This window comes from Eulemur rufifrons, chromosome 8, assembly GCF_041146395.1.
Source record: "Eulemur rufifrons isolate Redbay chromosome 8, OSU_ERuf_1, whole genome shotgun sequence".
NCBI lineage: Eukaryota > Metazoa > Chordata > Mammalia > Primates > Lemuridae > Eulemur > Eulemur rufifrons.
In genome coordinates this window covers 9,934,251-9,958,783 of record NC_090990.1, presented here as the reverse complement: position 1 = coordinate 9,958,783, position 24,533 = coordinate 9,934,251, and the positions used below count along the sequence as shown (strand labels likewise).

Here is a 24,533-nt window from a genome sequence, read left to right as displayed (position 1 = left end):
ACCTTTGACACTGGGTGCTGTATCATGGTGGCACCTCTCCTCTCGGTTGTGGCATCTAGGGCCCTTGTACACAGGAGACAGGGTGCCTGAAAGTTAAGGGGGTTGGTCACATTGAAGAGGCTCCTTCTCACTTTGGGAGAGGAGAGGGCTTTCCTGGCTAGATGTTCCAGAATTTCCTTCCATGAAAGGAGATGAGAACACAATAAAATATTAGAGCAGAAAGGTGCTCACGGCAAAGGCAAGCCTCTGTTACAAAGATGGGGGAAAGAGGCCAGCCGGGGAAAGGTCATGTTCACAGTCACGCAAAGGACTCAGAGGCTGAGCTGGGACCTGAACCCAGTCCCTGGGAGGCCACTCTCTCTCCGGTCTTCTCTACTGCCTGGCAGAAGGGGCTGAAATGTGGGGGCCCAGCCACATGGCTGTCCTGGTGGGAAGAGTAGCCAGCCGAGGCCTTACATTTCCCAGGGGGACCCTCATCCTGGGTGACCACCTTGGAGGAGTGGGCATTACCTCCCAGGAAGCAAAACACCCTTCTGGAAAACCCAGGGACCTAAGAAGTGCAGTGACTGTGAGTTTGGGGGTAGGACACTCCCCGTCCTGAGTGGGACCCTGCCTGGGAGCAGGGCCCTGGGTCTGCCCAGCTTTGCCCCTAATTCTCTATGTGGCCTTGGGCAGGTCATGAACCTCCTTGGCACCAGTCTCTGGCCGCAGAATGGGTGGTTTGGACCAGCCTAGTATTTTAAGACTTGTTTTAAGTCGCAGACTTATTTTCTAGTATAGAAAAGAGTCAAGAGGGCCAGATCCAGGGGTGTCTGGGGCTTGGGGACAGAAGGAATCTGGTCTGGGGCCTCCACTACTCAAACCCCCCTTACCCCAGTGGGGCGGAGCCCTTGCATGGGGCCAGGGCCCGACTGGGGGTTCCATGCCAGGGGCCTGGGCCACACACCAAGGCAGGCATCTGGGATCGCTCCTGACTCCCGAAAACTGGGAAAAAGCACGGAGGGAGCTTGTTTCCTTCATGACCCCATGTGTGAGGGGATGGAGAGAGAGACAGAGAGAGAGAGAGAAGGATGGAGACAGAGAGACAGAGAAAGGGAGGTATACAAATGAGAAATATTTGAGGATGAGCCGGGGACAGAAAGATGGGTGTCGGGGGAGGGAGAAGAAAGAAACACATGTTTCCACTCAAAGTTCTTTTTTGTTCAAAATAAAACTGACCCCACAATCTCCGTTGCTGACAGTTGGCTGGAGCCCAGGCCTCAGGCAGAGTGACCGCGGGCCTCCTGGCCCCCTGCCTGGAACCTCAAGTCTTCGCTGCCTGGGCCCTGCTCTCTGACAGGGCACCTTGTCCCCGGAGGCTGGCTCAGGTCTGAGGGTCACAGGAGAGACCCCCATGCTGGCAGGTCACCTGAGGGGGCTGCCCCCATGGGAGCCTTTTGGCTGTTCTGGGCCCGGAGCAACCAGCCACCCTGAGGCCCAGGGCTGAGCCCAGGCAGGGTCTGCGGCGGGAGGAGGGGCTGAGAAGGGAGAGGCTCTGGCTCTCCTGGGCTTTGGCTTGGGGCCTAATCAGCAGGTGACTGGCACCCCCAGCTGCCAAGCCTTCCATTCCTCCCCTATGGACACCCAACCCCCCAGTCCCTGGCCCAGGGCAGTTGGCTGGGACTGAGATGCTGCTGTGCTGTGGGGACCCCGGAGGGTGGGACAGGGAGGGAGTGGGCATGGGGCCTGGGGGCCTTGTCTCCCCACACACCTGGCCAGGCCTGCTGAGAGCCCCCATCTCTCTCTGTCACACACAGGTGCACACACACGTGTATTTTGCACTCAGACCCAAGATTTGTTCTGGCCTAAGCTGCACGTACCCAGGCAAGAACGAAGCTAGTGTAACAGCAGCTACCGCAGGCAGAACACATCTGAGACCCCATGCCCGGCCAAGCGCTGGACACATCATCTCATTCAACCCTCCCGCTCCACGAGGCTGGAGCCATCACTATGTCCACTTCACAGACAGTGAAACTGAGGCTCCAAGGGGTTCAAACACTTGTCCAGGTCTCACGATGAGTAAGATATGGGATCAGAGCCCAGGTCTGCTGGCCCCCCACAGCTCCACACCCTGAGGTAGTGGGGAGCTTGTCGGTGTGGGGCCACTCCATTACCCCAGGCCCATGGAGGGAGCGAAACACACCCCTCAGGCCCAGGCTTCAGTCCCGTCCATTCCGGAGCTGAGAGAGGCAGGTCTGAGAACAGCTGATCCCCTGGGTTTTGTTCTTGGCACAAAGGCGCCCGGATCCAGGCTTAGCAGTGAATGGCGAGGGGGCCCGCAGCCCCTTCCCTCAGGCAGGCCTGGCAGGCTCTGCCCCTCCCTCCCCCTCCAGAACCCGGCTCAGCCACCCACAGGGGTCTCAAAGGCAGGCAGATCCTCAGGGATTGAAGGAGGCCCGGGGGGCGGGGAGGGGGGGCACTCCCAGGGGACTCCCATTTTCCAAGGACCTAGTGTGTGGTGGGCACCTTCACAATCTCGTGTGCCGGGTAGGTGAGAAGGGGAAATGGAAGACCCAGAGAGGGAAAGGGACTTGCCCAAGGTATCACAGCAAGTCAGAGACAGAATCAGGATGCAACTCCAGATGGCCCTGCTCCCAGACGAGGCCCCTTTTCATAAAACCAGTTTCCTCTGTGCTTAAGACACCCCTTTCCTGTGGCCTCCTCCCAGGATGAGGAGGCAGAGAGAAAAAGACAAAGGCAGCTGGAGAGGAGGGGAGACCCCAGCTGGCGGGGCAGACACAGGAGGGAGAGGGTTTCCTGTGGGAAGCTCCTCCCCTGCCTGCCTGAGGGTGGCGCTGGGGGCCAGGGCTGGGTGACAGGGGCCCTGCCCTGGGAAGATGCCCGGTCTGGTCAAAGGGCAGAGAAAGGGCGGGGGTCCCCACCTGGATGGAGCTCCAGGAAGGGGGACATGGAAGCCCAGAGCTTGCCCACCCAGAGCCTCCCCGAGCCAGGTCTGGCCCTGGCCAGAGGGAAGAGTGGGGCCTGGGGGTCCCCACGGACCTGGGACGCAGACTTGCCAGGGAGGAAGGGAGAGTGGGTCCGGTTAGGGAGGTGCCGGTGGGCACAGAGGATGGGGGAGCAGCCGTGTGGCCTCAGTCTTCCTTTAGGGCCCCAGAGCCAGAAGACCCCCTCATTCTGCGGGGCGTGTGGGTCCCCGTGGACCTGACCTGCACTTTCACCCCGTCCTCACTGCTACTGTTACTTCCTCCTCGCTTTACTGGTGAGGAAACTGAGGCTCAGAGTAGCCTTGTCCAAGGTCACAGAGCTTGTAAAGATTTCAGAGCTTCACTCTGGCCTCCTCCCCTCAGGATGCTGGGCCCTGGCTCTCAGCTGGGACCCTGGCGGGCTGGCCCCAGGCCCGGGGCAGCTGGGGAGCCCTGGGCCCTGGTGTGAGGTTCCCGTCTACCCAGTGCTGAGGTGCCAAGGTGGCAGAGGAAGGTGCCTAGCTGCCCGCTACCCCACCCCAGTCACAGGCACAGAGCCACGGCACCCCCCAGGAATGTGGCTGCATTCCTGCGGCAGGGGTGTGGCTGCCCGGGGCTCTGTTTGCCCGAGGCCTGCCCCGTTGCTAAGCAAGCCCTGGTTCCCAGCGCTGAGTCAGCAGGCTGGGTAGCCCTGTCACTCCCAGCAAAGCCATCACCAGGAGGGTGGTGGCAGGGGGAGAAGAGGAAGTAGCACTTCCCATGGAGGAGGGAAGGGTGCCTCAGGGTTCACACCTGGGGACAAACGCTGGGAGCAGTGGGGGAGGGGTGGGGGGAGGTAAGATCCCTCCAAAGAAGTCGGGGAGCAGCGCATTTCCGAGCCACAGTGAGGACTTCAGACCAGGAGGCGGCTGTGTTTTATGTTGGCTGTGTGCCCGGCTCCCTGCCGGCTGCTTTGCCCCGTTCTCTTATCTCATATAATAAAACTGACTCACTCTCCTTATCCTCTCCTTTTCCTATGGGGACACTGAGGTGCCGCCAGCTCCTCAGCCAGCGAAGGGCACAGACAGGCCTGCGGGTCTCGGGTGCTCTGTGTGCCCGGCGTGGAGCAGTGGGGGCGGGACCCCCCATTCCGCCAGGCCTGGCTATATGAGCCTGGACTAGCCCCTCCCACTCTGGGCCTCAGTTTCCCATTTCTGCTGGAGTCAGCTGAGGTCTCTCCAAGCCCTGAGAAGGTGGGTGAGAGTGACAGCCCCATGACTTCCTCCTCAGTGCCGTTGCTCTTGATCAGGGACAAGTGACGCCCTCCTCAGCTGGCCTCACCTACCTCCCCCGCACCCCCAGAGCCAGAGTCGATCTCCCAGCACTGCCTCCGCCCTCAGATTCCCTTTTTCAATAAGGGCCATGTCCCTGGCCTGCCACTCTCACCCCACCCCATCCTCTGCTGCCATCAGGAGGGCAAAGGGGCAACCCCCAGAGAAACAAAAGAGGGGGTGCAGCGCCCGGGCCAGGAGGGGCTGGGGCTGCAGGGGCCTGGGGTGTTGGCCTCCTGGTGCCAGCTCTGCTTCCCTCTGGGTCTTCCTGGGAGCAGAATTGGCAGGTTGTGGGCACTGGATGCCAGGGTGGGGCAGGGTGGGGTGCAGGAGTTTCAATGGCTGGTTTTGGTGGTTTTTTGATAAGAGAAGCAAGGTGTGGTCAGAGTCCTTGGGCAGCAGGGCTGGGCTGGGTGAGGTGGGAGAGGGCAGTGGTCTGATTCTCATCCAGCCAAGCACTTTTGCCCCACTGCCCAGGCTGAGGACCTGCGGCCCCCCTCCCCTGCTGCCCTCCCAGGCCTGGTTGGGGGAGACTCAAACAGATGACACTGATCTGGGGAGTCAGGGCTGAAAGAGGCTGTGTCTGTGGTACCGACACTCCTTCCTCCGAGACCTGAGCCCTAGTGCTGGTGGCAGAGGCCAGGCCCCAGTCTGATGGGGGAAGGCGGGCCTCTGCCATCAGCTGGGCCGTTCCCGGAACAGCCCCCTAGTCTGCTGGAGGAATCATCGCTTTTTCACCTTGGGGTGTCCCCTTGGGGCATCTGTAGTCTGAGGACAGAAGCAGGCGACACATCTGGAGGTGAGGAAAGCAGGCCAGGCCCACGGACACCCCCACTCCCCGCCACATGCTAGGGATCAGACTAGGGTCAGGCCTGGGCGAGGGAGAGGTCTCTGTCAGACGGGCCCCAAGGCACATTTTCAGGCTGTGACATGAGGCGGATCTGCTGGGCAAAACAGTTATTACTGCTCGCTCCTGCAGGTCGGCGAGACAGGGAGGGTCTATTACAGGGTTGGAGCTGCAGGCTGCCCTCCCTCCTTACCCCACCCTGCCCACTGTGCGAACACACACCCATCCACACACACACACACACACACACACACTCACGCCCCTGTACACACGCCCGCCCATGGGCAGACACGTTAGTTGTATTATTTTGAGCAAATCGTTTACCTCCCTCTGCCTCAGTTTCTTCATCTGTAAAATAAGGATGATAATAATATGCCCACGTGGACATACAACATCTGCACATGCCACAGTGCCCCCCTCCCCTGTGCCAGCCCATTGCACTGGGACTCTCAGACACTCAGACATGGACCCTCACGTGTGATGTGCCCACACGTCCTTGTTGCATGCCTTCACCCAAGGGCACAGCACACCTGTATAGAAAGTTGGAGGGCTGTGGCAAGGACCCCAGGACCCCCAAGGGAGCCCTCATCCTCCTTCCACCGGCAACATTCTATGTCTGGGACAGAGCCCCAAGTCAGCCAGGCCCCAGGCAGGGGCCACAGGCTCGGTGCCCCTTGCCCTCTCTGCTGGGAAAGTGCCAGTTTGGCAAGGCGAAGAACGAGCATGTGAGGGCCATGTCAATCTGGCTTCCAATGCCAACTCCGATCTTGAGCCTCCAATTCCTTGTCTGTAAAATGGGGATTTGAATAGTCATTGGAAGGTCATGGGAAGGGGGTGCAGATAGGGGTGAATTCTGTGAGATGATCTATATCAATGTGATGTGTATAAAGTGTCCAGGACATAATAGGTGCTCAATAAATGCTGGTTGGGTTGCCATGGGAAGGCAGGACCTAGCTGGACTGTGGAAGAAAACAGATAATTAACAGGTGCAATCAACAAACCTTTTATGTTCCAGGCCTTGAGCTGGGCACTGGGGGCCTCAAATTAAAAAGAAAGCAAAAACCAAACCAAATCTCATCCCCTCCCTCCCCCAAAGACGCTTACCCAATACTGGAGATGCATCAGCAGCCGGTTTCAAGTCAGTGTGAAGTGCTCTGGGAGACACAGAGAGAGGCAGTAGGGTGGAGAGCAAGGAACAGGGTTGCTAGTTACCAAAGGGTAATTTTAGTCAAGTGACTTTCCCTCTTTAAGACTCAGCTTCCCCATCCATAAAATGGGTATAACTAACCACCTCACAGGGCTGTCGTCCACATTCAGGAGGTGTTGGACACGTAGCCAAGCTCACCAAGCAGAAAAGATGATGATTCTAGTGTTGCTGCCCAGGAGGTGGTCTCCGGGCCCCTTTCTCCCCTTCTGAGCCTGTGTTGGGAAGGGTCTGAGGGTACGTGGGGTGACACTGCCTATTTTCAGGGCAGAGCCTGAGGTTTCCTCACCAAGAACCCAGTCCTGTGGACCGCTCAGATCTCAGGGTCAGGGTTTGGGGCCGGGACAGACCCTCTGGGATGCACTTGTCCATCTCCAGCCTGGGTTTGGGCATTCCTAGTGACCACAGACCTGGGGGAGTAGCAGAGATGTACTGACCCGTAGCAGAGCCCACTCTGATGGGACAGGCATAGCCCCCTGCCCGAAGAGCTTCCATTCAGTGGGGGTTGGCTATACAGCAAGTCACCCTCTCAATGACCTCAGCGTTTTCAGAATCTCGGAGCTGGAAGGCCTGTTAGAGATGTCTCTTGAGTCACCAGGACCTTGGCCTGGAGGGACCTACTCAGGATCAGAAGGGTGAAATTGGTTGGGGGACAGAGGACACCGAAGTAAACCGGAGCCTGCACACTGACAGCAGACCTCGCCCAGTCAGAATGTGACACTTAGCCGGCTCAACTCAGACAAGTCTCCGTCTGGTTTCCACACTTGGGTGGGTCCGTTGCAAGCTCCTGGTGCAACCTTCCCTTTTCACAGATGGGGAAACTGAGACCAGAGCAGGGAGGTAATTTTCTAGCTGTGAGACCTGGTGCAGACTCACCGCAGCCTTAGTTTTCACGTTTGTCAACAGGGACAAGAGTTGCCCTTCCATACAGGGTTGGTATGAGGACAAAAGGTGATGAACGAGAAGGAATCAGCCCAGTGCCTGGCACAGAGACAAGCTTCCGCCAATGCTAGCTATGATGACGAAGACGATGAGGATTAATCATTACTGTTACAGTGAGGCCGCCGGGCGGCTTAAGACTTTCTGGAGGAGGTGAGTGTTAACCGCTGGGGTAATGGGTTTGCGAAGGGGTGGAGAGAGGGGCGGGGCCGGGGCTGGCCCGGCCCAAGGGGAGGAACATGCAAATATATGCAAAGCGCGCTGTGGCTCTCGGGTCTGCGGTCGCCGCCCCAAGGCCGCCACTGTTTCCATGGTGACGGAGGCCGTGGGCGCCCTCCCCCCCGGGCCTGGGACCCTTTTACGAGGCGCAGAGGCGGTTCCTAGCCGCGGGGAAGGGGCTTGGGCCCCGCCGTAAACCTCACGCGGCGACCCTCAAAGGTGGCACCTGCGGAGCCGGAAGCCGGGGGGACCCGGGTGCGAGACTTGGGGGGTTAGGGCTGAGACTGGGGGAGGGGCCGCCCCGCCCCAGGGGCCGCCCCGCCCCCCTTCCTCTTGTCTCCTGCTTGCGCCTCCACAAAGCGCTTCCCGCCCGGGGACCCTGGGTTCACTCGGGTCCGCTCCCAGGGCAGGTGGGGCGCTCCGATCCCTGCACCCCACCCTGCCCCCGGCCCTGGCGCCCTCCCCGCGTGTCCTCCGGTCCTACTGCTCTATTGTCCTGTGCGGCCTATGGAGCTCCTCTGCCTCCTCCCATCTCTCTCCTCCACGTGGCCCGGGCCCCTTCCTGGGCGCCGGGCTTTTCTGGGTTGTGAGCATTTTCCGTCTCTCTGTGTCCCTGTCTCTCCGTGTCTGTCTGTCTCTTGTCTCTCAGCAGTGGGAAGAGGAGAGGGAGTGCTGATGGCCCTTCCGGGGAGGGCGATGGATGGCCCTAAGCAGGGATTTCTAGGGCTTGGGGTGCCTGGGCCCCCAACAGTGCTGGGCATCAGGCCCCTCGGAAGGAATCAGGAGATAAGAATGGAAACTGGGTATTTCTCAAATTATGTATTTATTTTCCAGTAAGCCATCCATGCATATGGTGACAAGTGCAAACAGTGCCTAGGAAGAATACACAGTGAAGTAGCCACCCCTCCTCCTGCCCCCATGAAGGTTCCCAGTCTACACACACACACACACACACACACACACACAAGAGCTCTTCAAGGCAGGGCTGTGTCCAGGTCTCTGGTCCTGTGCTCAGCACAGGATCTGGCACAGCACATGGGGGCAGTCATGGGTATCTACAGACAGGAACACACACACACCCTTACCGGTGCTGGCATAGGAAGGGGGGAGATAGGGAACATGTGAATGGAAGCAAGAAAGGACAAGTGGCCTGTGGCATGATGGATGGGCTGGCGGATGGATGGATGGATGGGCTGGTGGACAAAGCTGCCAGGAGGTGGCTACCTGGCTGGGCAGGGCTGTCTGGAAGTGACGGATGGGACACAGTGCTGAGAGGGGCTGAGCCAAGGTGGGAAGGAGGGGAGGAAGGGTGGATGGATGGACAGACAGACTGACAGATGAAGGAGACAGCTGAGGAGGTGGAGGATGGATGGATGGGGGCCTGGATGAGTGATGAGAGACCCTGCTGAGAAAGGGGACAGGGTCTTGGTGGGGTGGTGTGGCAGAGCTGATGGACAGGACTGGGTGTGAATGGATTGCTCACTGCTGGGCTGGCGACAGGCAGACGACAGACAGATGGACTCGTGGAAGGATGGGTGGGTGGATGGACGGAAGGGGAGCTGGGAAGGAGTGAGCAGGGCCCTGGTGGGACTGGTTGATGGAGATGGATGGACAGAGAGGGAAATAGGACAGGAAGGGGGAGTGGGGAGGGAGCCCCCATCCTGTCCTGAGGTGGCCCCTACAGAGCCCCCCCCCCCCAAGAGACCTGGCCGTAAGGAAAGCAGATGTTTCAGGATTGTTGCTCGTGGGCACACATGTGAGTGTGCATGGGCAGGGGTGTGTGTGTCTACACAGAGGTGTGGGTGCTTGGCACGGCTGTGTTCCCAGCACTAGGCCTGGTGATGGGTGCGGGCCTAGGAGCCTGGAGCGTGGAGTCCCTCCCCTTCTCTCAGGGGCCGGATGGGGTCCTGGTGGATTTATCCAGGGAGCATGGCTTCCAGGGCCAAGGGCAGATTTCCAGGTGAATGGGGCCTGTGTGTTGGTGTGGCAGGGAGGGGAAGGAGCTAGGGTCAGATCAGGAGATTCTCAGAGGCAGAGAACAAACAGAGCAGCTTCCCCTACCCCTTCCTCCCTTCTTCCTTCTGAGCCTCCGCCCAGGCCCGCAGCCAAACTGTTTAGGACGCAGGAAGGGACCGGCACCTGGCAGGTACCATGCCAGCCTGGGGCCCCCGAATATGGTGTCAGTGATAAAAATAATCCCAGCTGACATTAATGGAGAACTTGCCTTGTGCCAGGTTGTTCCCGCTTTCATGTCTCCCCCGCAAGGTGGGTATTTTATTATTTTTATCCCCACTTGACTGAGGAGAAAAGCTCAGAGCAGGGAAGCGCCTTATCCAAGTCTCCCAGTAAGTGGTGACCGTGGGAAGCCAGAAATGCGCCTTCAGCCCCTCCCTGGCCAGCTGTGGCTGGGTCTTCCTCTTCATGTCTGCCCAGGGGACCCTGGTTGTCAGGCTAGACACGAAGGACACAGTGCAGGAGGAGGCTGGGGCAGAGGAAAGACAGCAGGGAACTCCAGAACCACACAGTGAGCACCAGGGTCATACAGCCCGACAGGCCTGGATTCCGATCCTGGCTTTGCCACTTCCTTGCGAGACTTTGAGCCTCAGTTTTGTTGTCTGTGAAATGGGGAAGAAGCCGCTGAGAGGGGCTATGGTGAGGATGAAATAAGATCATGTAGGGAAAGTACCTGGTAGGCTGGAAGGCCCAGGGCCACAGAGCAGGATTCTGAGACTCAGGTAAGGCGTTTCCTGGGGTCCCCTGGGCACTGTCATCCCACCTGCTGCAGCAGCAGGAATCCCCCATTAGTCATCATCTCCGGAGGTTGTCCTGGGCCTCTGGGCATGACGCCACGTTCTGTGCTTGGCAATGGTAACCTATGCCATTGTCACACCCCTCTAAGAGGATGAGCTACTGTCATCCATCAACATACTGATGAGGAAAGTGAGGGAAAGAGAGCAGTAGCCAGTCTGATCAGGCGGTGTGAGTTCTCATTGGGAAGCCACCACATTTGCTCATTCACTTAACAAGTGTGCATGCCAGACTGGGGAGGGGCACCATGAACAAAGCAGGTAGCAGCCCTGGCCCTCCTGGAGGTCGAGGGGGTAGGGACAGATGATAAACAGATAAACAACAAGGAAGGGAAGCAGGGAGTCCAGGGGTTGGGCGGGTGAAAATTTGGGGTGATCCAGCAGGGGGTAGGGTAAGTGCTAGAGCCCTGAGGCAGGACTGGCCTATTTCTGTACTGCAAATTTGCTTATTCCAAAGGTGGTGATGAAACACCTTCCATGCAGCTGACAGCCTTTGGGGGCTGCCATGGGAGGGCCAATGGGCACAAGAGAAGTAATTAACGGAGAAGGTGAGAGCACTAAGCGGAGAGTCGGGAGGCCAGGGTTCTAGTCTTCACACTCTCTGTGACCCCCAAAAGTCCCTTCTCCTCTCTGGGCCTCAGTGTCCTCCTATGGAAAATCCAGGGAGTGGACTTCATCTCCTAAGGTTCCCCACTGGTCCAGTGGGGTGGGGCGTGCAGGATGGGTTTCAGGGCAAGGGCTTTGGTGACACTTCTGCCCCTTCCGCTTCCTGACCTTCAGCAAGTGACTCCAAGTTCTCTGAACCTGAAAGTTCCCAGCAGTGAAATGGGGATGGAATCCGCACTTCTCAGAGAGCTTGTGTGCCTGAGATGAGGCGATGCTGCAGCGCTTGGCACAGAGCCTGGCACGCAGTCAGGGCTCAACAGGTGGGCACTTTTACTGCGATTTTTACAAACACCTGGCTGAAGACTGGCACTCAGGGGACAGGGAAAGGCCTGAGGTAGGGGCGGGTCGGGGAAGGGCGTGGGGGTCTAAGCTGAGTTGGGAGAGAGGAGGATGTGGGCGGACGTGTCAGGAAAGTCCGAGCAGAAAGGTGGGCGCCCCGGGGGGCCGGGGCTGGAGGAAGGCGGCTGCTGGGCGGGCGGGAGGCGTGCGGAAGCCGCCGCGGCGACCCGGTGGCTGAGGCTCCGCCCCGCCCAGAGGCTCCGCCCCCATCCAGGCCCCGCGGGCAGGATTTGCGGAGAACCCACTTCAAAGGCTCCCAGGAAGCGCGAGCGAGCCCCAGAGGAAGCGGCGCAGCCTCTAATCCGGCTCTGGGGGTGGGGGAAGCCCCGCAATTATTGGGGGCCTTCCTCCCGCGCTACCTCCCCTTAAAATCCGGGAGCCCACATGTAAGTCCCCCACTCCTACCTCAAATCGCCTCATTTGAGGGGGGATGAAGGTGGCGGGAGGGGGGGTGTGGGGGTGGGGTGGGGGGCTGAGTCCTTAGTAAAACTTTTGTTCAGGCAGGTTCACCCCGGAAACCTCACCTGAGAAGCTAAAAAGTCTCACTTTGCGGCTGCAGTTGGGGAATATGTTTTTTTGGAAAAGATGGGCCCCAGTAACCACATGTGTGTGCATCCCACAAACATTTACTGAGCACCTACTGTATGCCCAGTGCCATTGGGGATGGCAAGCTGGAATAAAACTGGGCCTCTGCCCCTCAAGGCGCTCCCTGCCTAATGGGAGGGAATTATAGCACCCTGTGAGGGCTCCGGTTTCTTCCAGGGGGAAACTATTTGGCCTCGGGGAGGCCAGCCGGCTTTTCGAAGTAACTTTTGATTGTAAAGGTGGCAATAGCTAAGATTTAACGCACATTCACTGTGTGCCAGACACTGTGCAAAGGGCTTTAGATGCATGATCTCATTTAATCCCAGCAGCAGCCCTGGAGGTAGAAACCACTATTATGCTCCTTTTACAGACCAAGTCGCTGAGGTCACACAGCTCCACTAAGGCGTCACAACTGGTTACGTGGCAGAATCCAGGTCTGCTGGACCCATCATTCATTCATTCATTCACCAAATCTGTTTTGCGTGCACACTATAGACCAGGCACTCTCCTACCCTTTGGGCCTCTCTTCTCTTGCACTACAACAAGGTGGGTTTTGAGGAATGAGTAGGAGTTGACCAGATGGAAAGGGTGCCGAGGCAGGGTGCAGCTTGGACAAAGGCTGCAGGCCTGAAAGCACATGATGTGTTCAAAAAAGAGCAGCAGGCCGGGCGCGGTGGCTCACGCCTGTAATCCTAGCACTCTGGGAGGCCGAGGCGGGTGGATTGCTCAAGGTCAGGAGTTCGAGACCAGCCTGAGCGAGACCCCGTCTCTACTAAAAATGGAAAGACATTATATGGACAACTAAAAATCTATATAGAAAAAATTAGCCGGGCATAGTGGCGCATGCCTGTAGTCCCAGCTACTCGGGAGGCTGAGGCAGTAGGATCGCTTAAGCCGAGGAGTCTGAGGTTGCTGTGAGCTAAGCTGACGCCACGGCACTCACTCTAGCCTGGGCAACAAAGTGAGACTCTGTCTCAACAAAAAAAAAAAAAAAAAAGAGCAGCAGACGGGGCTCTGGGGGAGACACTTAACTTTTTAGTTCCACCTCTGCCATGTACTAGTTGTGTAACTTTAGTTAAGTTGGTTCTTTCTGATCCCCACTTTCTTCCTCTGCGAAATTGGAGGCAATGTTAGTTTTTCCGTCCAAGGCTAGTAGGGGTATTAAATGAGTTCACATAGGTGAGGGGACCGATTTAAATGTAACCATCACATGAAGCATCTACTGAGCGGCTCCTGTGTGCGGGGCACTGTTCCGGCTGGTGCCCGCAATGCAAAAGGGTGTCAGATTCGTCCCCTACCCTGGGGAGCTTTACAGTCTAGTTGGGAAGACAGTTCACAGGCTCTGAAAGACAAGAATGAGTTCGGTTGGCTAAGACTGGGGTTCCAGTGGGCATGTAGTGTGGGGACTCCAGCAGCTCCCGGGACAGCCTAATCCCTGGGGGCTTCCCTGAAGAGGTAGTCTTTAGACATGAAAACCCCAGCTGCAGAGAGTGGGCACATCGTTCCAGCATGGGGGACTGTTCTCTGGGTTCTGTGGGATTCAGAGACGGTGGATGAGAGTGGTACCCATGAGCGTGTGTGCCGGATCCAGACTGCCTGGGCTAGACTCCCAGCTCCAACTTTTATGAGCAAGTTCACTCCTCAGTGCCCACCTCAGAGTGCTGCCTTGAGAATAAGGGGTCAGCATAGGCGAAGTGCTTAGAACCAGGCCTGGCACATAGTAAGCACTTTATAAGTGTTGGCTACAATTATTTTTCCTGACGCTCCTGGCTAAAGGCAGGTGGGGCAGGTGAAGCTATGGCTTGAACATTCGTCTTTGGCGTCTGCCCACCCCCAGCCCCAGCCACATCCTAGCAAAGTTGGGCACCTGGGTGGGCTGGTGGGCTGGAGGTGGGGATTAGCAGGTGAGGCAGCCACACTCAAACACACACTCAGGTTCCACCTGCCTGTACTGGATGTCTTGCCTGCCGCAGTGGCACTCAGGCCCTGAGGCCTCCTTGGGGCCTTTATGGGGTAATTCCATCTCCATTAGGGCTGATTATGTCACTGTAAATACCATGTTTCAGTGCCGCTTTGTAAGACTCACTGAAGAACTTTCCACATTACCATCCACTCACCCAGACCGGGAAGGACTCTGAATCAGGACAGGAAAAGAGGGAAGGGCGTGTCACCAGGTGGGTGACTAAAGACCAGGGAACTGTCCTCCCCTCCTGCCACCTCATATACCACTCCTTCCCACAGGCCTGTGCTCACGTCACTTGCTGCAGGTGAGTGACACCCTGTTCTGTGTTCTTGGCCCCCAGCTTGGGCACATATGGCCAGGGATATGACTCACAACCCTTAGGGCCTGCCTGCACCCCTGCCTTGTGCTTGCGTCCACCCTTTTGGGGCCACACATGTAAGCCACACTTGCCACCCGAAGGACCAACTAACATTATATACGGAGACTTTCCTGCAACACAGAACTTGCCAACACCTTGAACTCATTAGTTCAATGAACTCATTAGTTCATTCATTCTGCACAGGTTTGCTGAGTACCTATTGTGTATCAGGCAAACATCCCTGCCCTCCTGGAGTATATCTTCCCAATCTTCCCGTGACACACCGAATATATGGATCCTGCAAATGACATGTAACACACATGTACAATCAGGGTCTTCCATACAACTTACATGGAGTCTTACACACACCACACAGTGTCCCTAGCCTAGAGGGTCCAATGCAACATGCAAAACGCTTATCCATACCACGTACTACACACATGCCACACTTACCTGTACACCCCACATGCCCATGCCCAGAGCCCTGTGGACACCACATGCCCTGCCATCCAAGATGCAACTTCCTCTTGCTCAATTGCGTGTGACCCAGTGACCGCTGAGATCGATGAGTGCTTCCTGTAGTCCCGGCCTGAGTGGTTTACATGCATGACCTTATTTGATTTTCATAATAACTTTCCAAAATAGGTTTTTACATCTGCCCAGCGAGCAAACTGAGGCTCAGAGAAGTGAAATAACTTGTCCAGAAACTCACAGGCTGACTTCACAGCCACTGTGAAGTATGGCACACTCACACACACACTCATACACAAATCCTCTCACAGCCATACACACACAGACTCACACACACATAGATCAACACTCTCATGTCTCTACACACATGCACAAACACAGTCTCACACACTCACACACGCATTCCCTCCCATGGGCGCTTGCACACCACTCTCAGAAGACCAAGGCTCCCCTCCCATCATCTTGGTCAAAGGCTTTAATTAACCCCAACACCTGTAATTAACCCTTCCTCTCCTCCTCCAGGGGAGATGTCTGGACCCGCTTCCCAAGGGCAGGCACCAAGGCCGAGAGGCCAAGATGTCCACATCTGGCAGAGAGGACCCAGGTCCCTGAGTGAGCGGGTCCAGGGGAGTGGAGGGGAGGATGGGATCAGAGAGAAGGTGGGCCTAGGAGGCCTGGGGCCTCCCGGGAAACCAGGCCTGCCACAGCTGCTCCTCCTGGACTGGCCATATGGTGATTGGGCAACAGGCAGCCGTGGGTGGCCAGGCAAGCCAGAGAGAGAATATTTCCCGTTTGTTTTACTAACACCGGCTGCTTCTGTCAGGAGGGAAGATGAGCTCACCACGTCTGAGGAACCTTTGGGAAGAGGCCCCTTGAAGGAACAGGTGGGAGGCAGGTGTCCTCTAAAGTGTCAAGACATACCAAATGATTCTGCCATGCCAGGGTCAGGGCTAGGGACGATGACATGTACAGTGGCCCCTTGCCCACCCTTCCCCAGTGTGGAGCAGTGGTTACAGCAGAAACCACCAGGATTCAAACCCTGCCTCTACTACTGGTGAGCTGTGCAACCTTTGTGCGTGCTGTTTGAGCTCTTGGAGACTCAGTTTCGTCTTCTGTAAAATGGGGATAATGACACCTGCTTCTCAGATGAGAATTAAATGAGATAGTGTATGTCTGGCCCCTTCCTAGAGATGGCTGCTCTTAGATTACAGTTGGCTTAGAGGTTTCTGAACTCGGATGCCGTCTTTGACCATCAAGATTTGGCACACCCTTCAGAGGTTCCAGGAAGAGGGACCTCTGGGTCTTCAGGACTCCTCTCCCAGGCCTGCTGCTAAGGAGGCAACTGCTTCTTGGGCCCCCAACCCATTTAAGCTCAGGCCTGCAGGCCAACGTTGAGCTCAGTCTGGGAGGGCAAAGAGTGAGAGTAGGGATGGCTCAGCGCAAAATCATCCCCACTTGTGGGTGAGGATCCCAGGCTCAGAGGTCCCCGGGGAATAACCCGTAGGGGCGCTGGCGCTTTGAGGTGCTCAAACTCGGGAGGGGCTTGGGGGCGCCTGTGAGTCCAGAGGGCCCAAGGTCCTTCCCAACCCCCTCCGGACTTCCCCTCCCTCCCCTCCGGGTGCCAGCCCGGCCCCTTTAAAGACATTCCTGAGGGCGTGGCTTCGGTGACGTCAGCCCGGGGCATGAATGAACAGGAGCCGGTTCTCACCCAACTTCCATTAAGGACTCGGGCGGGAGGGGTAGAAGTTGCGCGCGGGCAGGCGGGCAGGAGCGGGACACCTAGGCCAGCGTGCGGGCGTGCGGGAGCCGGGCGCGGGGCTTCGGACCGAGAGCGAGGGGCGCGGCATGGAGCGCCGGGCAGCCCGCGCCTGGCTCGCCCTGCTGTGGGGCTGCGCGCTGGCCGCGGCCGCGGCGACGCAGGGCAAGGAAGGTGAGTGTGCGCGGCGGCCGCCCTGGTAGGACCCAGCCGGGCCGCCCGACCCTGGGACCCCCGCGCCTCCCAGAGCCCGGCGCGCCTGGACGCGCGCAACTTTGGAAACCGACCTGGCGCCGCCGGGTCCCGGCGCGCTGGGGTCCGGAGGGCGCGCGGGCTGCTATCCGGACGAATCGGAACACCCACCCGGGGTTTTGGGGGCTCCAGGGACGACTAAGGGTTTCTGGCTCCGGTGCTCGGGGCTCGGAGGCCGAAGAGAAGGGGACGCCGCGCACGCCACGCGGTTGCAGCCTCGACAGGGGCTCCGGGAACGCATCTCGGCGGGGGACGTGGGGGTCCCTTGGAGAAGGGGGCTCTGGGGGCTTTCCGCGGGTTCAGCGTCTTAGCGACCTGAATTCACTAATTCACTTGTCCAAGTTTTGCAGAGAAGGTGTTTCTGTGGAGCCCCGCATTTTGGGGAGGGGGCTCTTCGGCGGACAGGGAGATTTTCTCCCTGAGATTTTTTTTGCTCCCTGAGATTTTCTCCTCGCCCGCCTTTGCCTCCCGTCCCCGGGAGAGCTTGAGGGGAGGCTCGGGCCGGTCCTGCCCACGCGCGCCTTTCGCCTTCCCTAGCCGCCCTCCCGGGCTCCGGGGCAGGTTAGGGGCCGCGAGTGCGGACAGGAAGTCCCAAAGTCAAGCGTTCTGAGCAAGGGGTGACTCAGAACGAGGAAATGCGGCAGGTGGGGGCGCGGCCTCCCGAGGTGTGGAGCCGTCACCCCAGGGCCACCAGGGAGCCGGGGCACCCCGGGGGTGGGGGACTGAATCACCCTCCCCCGCCCAGCGTTCCCGGAGCCGCGCTGGGCGAGGGGCCGCAGACTTTGCTCAGGGCGGGGCGGGTGTGTGGCTGGGGGCGTCGTCCCTCAGCGAGGGTCGCGGGGAGGATGGGGGCTCCTGCCCTTGGCTGAGCCCTCCCTGTCCATCCAGCTGGGGACGGCTTCAGTTTCCAACGGTGAGAACAAGCTTTCCCCGGATTCCGCAGGCTCCACGAGGGGGGAGTGAAGGGAACCCTGGGTGGGTGAGTTTCCTTGAACCTTGATTTCTTTTTCCACCTCCTAAACTGGTCGGAGGTATTGCTTGTCCGTGTTGGGAGGAAAAGAGGCCAGAGTGGAGACCTTGCAGGGTGGAGGGTGTTGTTGGGGTGGCATCCTGTCCCAGTCCCTGGAGCAGACAGGCCCTCTGGTCCCAACCCCGAGCTCTGGTTGCAGGGAAGAGCGCATGGCAGGGGGTTCTGCGACCTTCAATACCACCCCCCAACTTTTGGTCCTCCCCCTTCCTGTGGGGGGACTGTGGTTGGAGAGAAGGGGAGAGACAGCTGGAATCACTGCAAGCCTTTCTCCTAGGCTGCCCGCGGGGGGTGGGGGGATTAGGCGGTTGCTTTGCTGCTGCAGCCCTAGCCGCCAGCCCGCAAGCCTGGAGCCGCCTTGTCCTAGTGTCCCCATGTCCGTTTCTCCCCAGCCAGTGCGATTAGCCCAGACCCTCTGCCCGTCCCCCCATGGGATGGAAGAGGAAAGCCTTGTGTACTGGGTAGGGGAGCATTTTTGCTTAGGCTCCAAAAGTCCCTGTGACTGACTCCCAGGGAAGTGTGCCTGGATGGGGGTGGCAGTGGCAGTGATGGCCCAGCTGGCAGCTGCTGGTTTCAGCTCCTGGGGTGTGTGGCTGGATGTGGTGGGTCTGCCTGGGGGAGGGTTGGGTGGCAGATAGGACACACATGCCCTTTCTACCCTTAACCCAGGTGGCTACAAACTTCTCTTCTCCTTTCCTGCCCCTCCCCCCAGCTATATTTGGCGACTCAGGTGGAGGCTGTTAGGTCCTCAACAGCTACCGAGTCTGCCCTCTTTTTACTGATGGGTAAACTGAGGGAGGCCTGAGCCCTCACCAGCCAGGGCCCTCTGCACAGAGAGGGTCAGACCTGAGCATCTGGCTTCTTAGGCTGCCAGAATCAAGGGCCCCTGCCTTGTGGTTGGCTTCATGGAGGATTTTCCTGGGAGGCGGGCATACCTGGGCAGGGGGTGCTGAGCCGGGGTGCTGCTGAGGGTGGACAGTGCCAGGAGGCCTGGGAAGTCCTTGGCTGCTTGATTCTGGAAAGGCCCAACCTGCCCGCTGTCCCTTCTCTTTTTTCTCTCTTCAGGCCCCCCACCCCCACCCCACAGCCACTTCCGAGTCCCCGCCTCCCCCTTTCTGTAGGTATTAGCTAGTTTTGGTTAAAGAGGGGTTGGGGAGCAGGGAGGTGACAATAAGCAGTGGGTGGTAGTCTTCCATTTGTGGCAGAAGCTGTAAAGCAATGTGGACCCACAGAAATGACATTTAGATGGAACTTCAGGCAAAGAAGGAGGATTTTTCCAGGGTGGGCTGGTGAGGGTGCAGAGGGCTCATGCATGGGCCTTGCCTTGCCCAGGCCTCTCAGTGAGGCTGTCTGGGCATCTGAGGGGCTCCCAGGCTCCTACGCCTTGCAGGGAAGCAGGAGCCTCTGTCCCTGGGAAAGAGCCGCACCCGCGTCGGGGCGGAGGGACCAGGGCTGGGCGCCTCCTGTTCCTGGTGGTTGGTTCTAGGGAATTTCCCGGGGATGGGGCCGTGGCTAGAAGCCCCCGGGGGAGGCTCCTTCCTGCGTGAGGGCTCTTTTCTTCTCAGATTGAGCCCTGTGCTCCTTCTAGAGCCAGGCCCAGGCTGGAAGGGGAGGGCCCTCCTCGGGAGGGATTGGGGGAAACCCTCCATGCCAGGTTAACCCTTCAGAGCCAGAGGGATGAGCCCCTCTTCAGAGGCACAGACCTCAGCTTCCTGCCACCCCGTCTGTGCCCCCGCCAGGGGTGTGTGTGCAGGACTGTGAGGAACACTCACCTTTGGCCTCCTACCCACCCTGCTGAAGCCAGGAGCCTCCAGATTCCTTCCTGTGTAGCCGGAACATTCCATTTACTAGTGGGGTTAGTGAGTTTTCCAAGCCGGGGCCCTGGGCATGTCTGAACAAATCCCTGCCGCACCCCCCCCCCCCCCCCCCGCCACCACCCCCAGCCACCTTCCCTATCCCCACAGCTCTGCCATGGGGCCGATGCCACGTCGGATTTCCTCTTCCCTGTCTGGGCTGCTGGGCCCTTCCTAGAGAGATTTGGCCCAGGTCAGCGGTCAGGGTAGCAGCGCCTCACACCCAGGCTGGGGCCTTCAGCCCAGGGAGGAAGGCCATCTAACTTCGGGAGAGGGCTTCTAAGACCGCTTTCAGAGCCCACCTCCATGTCCCCAAACCAGGCCATCCATCCCTGCTCCCAGCCTGCCTGGAGCTCAGCCTCGCCCCTCCCTGCCTGGCCTTGAGGAGTGCTGCTTCTTGAGGTCAGATCTCTCATGCTCCAGGGCTCAAAGAAGGCTATTACTTGGTCCCTTCCCTCTCCACCTAGGACTTTATCCTCCAAATCTGGGGACCTTGCATAGGTTCTATGCCTCAGTTTCCCCACTCTCCTTCCCCTCCAGGGAAGGTAGCACTTATTGGCAGCTACCTGGACTTTGGTTGGAAATGGAGGAGGGGCAGAACCTGTAGCCACTGAGCCTGGCATAGGACCAGAAGTGGACCCATGGGAGATGCCCAAGGGCAGAGCAAAGTCTAGGGAAGCCCCTGGCAGTGTGTCCCTCCGCCAGGCACCAGATGACTGAGGACCTTGTGGTCCTGGCACCTGGTCCCTCTGGGCCTGGAAAGTCCCCTGCAAAGGTTTCCATCTGTAGTTTCCCAGGAATCCCTGGTACCCCTGGCAGGGCAGTGGCCAGGGTGTGAGGGCAGGGGGCAGTGGGAGTGACTTTCCCAGGGAGGGGACCTCGCCAGCTGTGTGTATCTTTGGGCCCCTCTTAGAGGCCCCTATGGGTTCGGGGCTTTATCCTGCCTGCTCTGTGGCTTTCGTGGTGGGAAGATCAGTTTCCAGATACCCCCTTCCCCCCTCCCCTGGAGCTGTTCCCACCTGTTAACAGCGCTCTCTTCTTGGAGTGTCCGAGACACGTGTACATACGTATGCATATGTGGGTGCTGCGTGGCCCGAGCAGGGTTGGGGTGTTCTATGGTGGGGGGATGGTGCAGAAGCAGATACCAGCAGCCCTGGGCCACTGTCCCCAAGGCCCACGTGTGTGTGAAGTGCTGTCGAGGGGCCTTGTTCAAGGAAGCAGACGGGGCAGTGTGCTGTCACTTAATACCGCCGCTTGCCCCAGCACTCTGCCCAGCTGCTGTTCTCCCGCTGGGCTGAGCTCCCGGCCTGCCCTGCCCAGCTGGGGGCTGACTGACAGGAGGCCCAGTCCTGACCTCAACCTGCTGCGTGGCTTCGACTGGGTCCCACGCCTTCTCTGGGCCTCTGTTTCCCTATTTGTTGAGGGATGGTTTTCTTGGATATGGTGACCCTGTGTAGCCAGGTCTCTGTCTGAGAGCTGAGAAGGTCATCAAGGCCTCTTGGGGTTCCGAGAGGGACTCCCACCGTTTCTGCCGTGGTCTGACTCTTGGAGACACCCCCCAGCTCACCCGGCCCCCCTCCCATCTCTCTTCCAGTTGTACTGTTGGACTTTGCTGCGGCTAAGGGGGAGCTCGGCTGGCTCACACACCCATATGGCCAAGGGGTACGTAAGCTGTCAGGGTGGGGGCGGGGTGCGAGTGGGGCGGCTGGTCCCCTGTGGGGATGGGGAAACTGAGACCCAGGGAGCGTGGGGCCTGGCTTCGATCCAGCAGCTCAGCCAGGGTTCCCCCTGGGGCTGGCTGCGGGTGGGAAGGTGGGGAGGGCTGGAGTCCCTGGCAGAGTGGGAGGCTCGGTGCCCCAGAAGGGCCAGTGGTCACAGGGACCCTCTGGCTCCCTCCAGCCACGTCTTGGGAGGGAAGGGGTTAAAGACTCCCCCATCCTGAGGTCTCAGCCCAGGAGGTGAGGGGTGAAGGAGAGACAGGGCACAGGGAGGCCTGATCAAGTTCCTTCCTGCTGGGCCCCTCTCCCGCTGCCCAGCTGTTGCTCCCGTCCTGCTCTTTCCCACCCAGGGTTCCTCTCCTCCGACTGCCCTGCTGTGGCCAGGGCTGGTGGGCAGGGCCCTGGGGTCCTTCCCCAGCTCTGCGTGTGTCTGCTGTGTGATCTTGGAGAAGATACTGCTGCTCTCTGGGCTCAGTTTCCCCCTCTGTACAATGGGTCCTTGCCAACTTTGTCCTGGTATCTCCAGGGGGCTACTTGGAATGGAACCCATAGCTGGCCAGATCTATGTGAGCCAGGTGCCTGTCCCTGGTCACTCTAGCTCTGGGCAGGCCTGGAGTATAGCTCTGAGCGGATTTCTAGGATGCTGGAATGTCCAGCTGGGAGGGAACACAGATTACCTAATCCAACCCAGTCATTATACAGTGTGGTAAACTGAGGCCCAAGGGCATGCAGGGCCCTGGCCAATGCCACACCGTGCAGCGCAGACCTCTGTCCTCCTCCCCTCTGCTTTCATTCGTTCATTCATTCAGCAAATACTTCCCTGAGCATCTGCTCTGTTCCAGGTAGGCCCTGGGGATACAGAGTCGAACTAGATGCAGTCCCTGCCCGAGGAGCTCAGAATCTAGTGTGGGAGCCAGACGTAGGCATCCCCTGTGCCATGGGCTATGATTTTGGGGACATGAGACTGGGAGCCAGAGGGGGACACTTGGCCCAACCATGGCCCCTCTTGGGAAGTCTTTCCGGAGAAGGCCAAGCTGTGTTCCGAGGGAAGAACCCACGTTGATCTGTTCCAAAGCCAAATCCTGCATATTGGAGGATCAGCTGTTTTTGACTTAACCCTTTCCCTGCCACTCACAGGTGTATCAACACTCATGTGCACAGTGAATAATAACAATAATAATACCACCGCCGTATGGCTGTTACTTCCTGCCAACCACTGTGCTCGGCATTTGTAGACAGTCTGTCATTTATCCTCACAGCAATTCTATGAGGCAAGGGATCTTGCCCTCATTGTACAGATGGCGACATTGAGGCTCAGAGAGCTTAGGTGACCCAGCTGAGGTCGAATAGAGCCCCCAGACTCCATCCATCCCTTTTTAATATTGAGGTTCGGACTTTGGGGGCCAGAAAGACTAGGGGACAGATCCTGCCTCAGTTGCACCTCTCTGGGCCTCAGTTTCCTCTGTGTAGAATGGGGAGAGCAAGAACTGGAATGCATCTTCCCGATGCCCTGCTCTGCCACCTGGGCCTCAGTTTACCCCGGGGGCGCCTGCCCACGCTAACCTGTGGTTTCCCCACACAGTGGGACCTGATGCAGAACATCATGAATGACATGCCCATCTACATGTACGCTGTGTGCAACGTGGTGTCTGGTGACCAGGACAACTGGCTCCGCACCAACTGGGTGTACCGCGGCGAGGCCGAGCGCATCTTCATCGAGCTCAAGTTCACCGTGCGCGACTGCAACAGCTTCCCCGGTGGTGCCAGCTCCTGCAAGGAGACCTTCAACCTCTACTATGCTGAGTCGGACGTGGACTACGGCACCAACTTCCAGAAGCGCCAGTTCACCAAGATTGACACCATCGCGCCCGACGAGATCACCGTGAGCGGTGACTTCGAGGCGCGCCACGTGAAGCTGAACGTGGAGGAGCGCTCCGTGGGGCCACTCACCCGCAAGGGCTTCTACCTGGCCTTCCAGGACATTGGCGCCTGCGTGGCGCTGCTCTCCGTCCGCGTCTTCTACAAGAAGTGCCCCGAGCTGCTGCAGGGCCTGGCCCGCTTCCCTGAGACCATCGCCGGCTCTGACGCACCCTCCCTGGCCACCGTGGCTGGCACTTGCGTGGACCATGCGGTGGTGCCGCCGGCGGGGGAAGAGCCTCGCATGCACTGTGCAGTGGATGGCGAGTGGCTGGTGCCCATCGGGCAGTGCCTGTGCCAGGCGGGCTACGAGAAGGTGGAGGACACCTGCCAGGGTGAGTGACAGTTCCAGGTGGCAGGAAAGGGGTCCTGGGGTGGGAGGCCGCGTTCCTGGGTTCTAGTCTCGGCTCTGGGACTGTGGGATTTTGGTAAGCTCGTCCCTGCTCTGACATGCACTGGTTCTGTGAAGGGACATTATAGCGCCTTCCTGGGCTTCAGTTTCCTTATTTATGACTAGATCGCCTCATTCATTGAGAAAAGTGAACTGGGAAGCAGTACAGTGTGGAGGCTAAACTTGAGGACCCTACAACAAGAATGCCTGAATTCAAATCCCAGCTCTGCATTTAGCTGTGTGACTTTAGGCTATTTCCTTAACCTCTCTGTGCCTGGGTTTGCTCATCTGTAAAATGAAGATGATCATAGCGTCTGTCTCATAGGGCGGTAGTGATAATCAAATGACTTAATGCTTGCAAAATGCTTAGGTCAGTGCTTGACACGTAGTACTTTTAAGTGTAGCTGTTATTTTGATTCATCCCACGGATGCGTCCTGAGTATCTACCATGCACCAGCACTGTGGAAACATGGTATAGTCCCAGGAGCTTGTTTCATTTGTGTTAGCTCACTGTGTGCCCTTAGGCAAGTCACTTAACCTCTCTGGGCCTCAGACTCTTTTGTACATGGTGGTGATTGAATTGGACCTGGGGTTTGCATCACTTGGGGGACATTTGAAAAATGCCTGCATTGGGGGAGAGGTGGAGGGAGGCATAGGGCCTGCCCCACTTTACCAGTCCAGATTCTTCCATGGGGGCTTCTGTTGATGACAAACTGAGCCCAGAAAAGGGGCCGATTAAATCAGACTCTTGCTGGGAATGAGGCCTGGGCATGGTGAGCTCACGCTGAGGAGGCCGCGGCTTGGTGCGGCCGGGGCCTGTGGCAGCGGAAATCTCCACAACGTGGATTTTTCAATGGGTGACTTTTTCTGGAAATGGCCGTGGGGCAGGGCATTTGTGGAATGCAGGCCGACCTTTGGAAGGCCAGCTCATCCCCTCTCTCTGGGAGC

General features: G+C 58.4%; 1 protein-coding gene across 4 annotated transcripts in view; it reads left to right on the top strand.

Annotated features, from left to right (window-relative positions):
* The first annotated feature begins 7,370 nt into the window (after positions 1-7,370).
* The window catches only part of EPHA2 (EPH receptor A2), a 36,346-nt gene continuing 19,183 nt past the window's right edge, over positions 7,371-24,533 (top strand). The window contains exons 1-3 of one of the 4 annotated variants that reach the window (XM_069479391.1): positions 7,371-7,416; positions 21,154-21,221; positions 22,860-23,529. In XM_069479391.1, coding sequence (XP_069335492.1) covers positions 22,869-23,529 — 661 coding nt within the window. In that variant the 5' untranslated portion in view covers positions 7,371-7,416; positions 21,154-21,221; positions 22,860-22,868. Of the gene's footprint in view, positions 7,417-15,536; positions 15,556-16,388; positions 16,602-21,153; positions 21,222-22,859; positions 23,530-24,533 lie in introns of those variants that run through there. The other 3 variants (XM_069479394.1, XM_069479390.1, XM_069479392.1) reach the window with 3 other exon arrangements.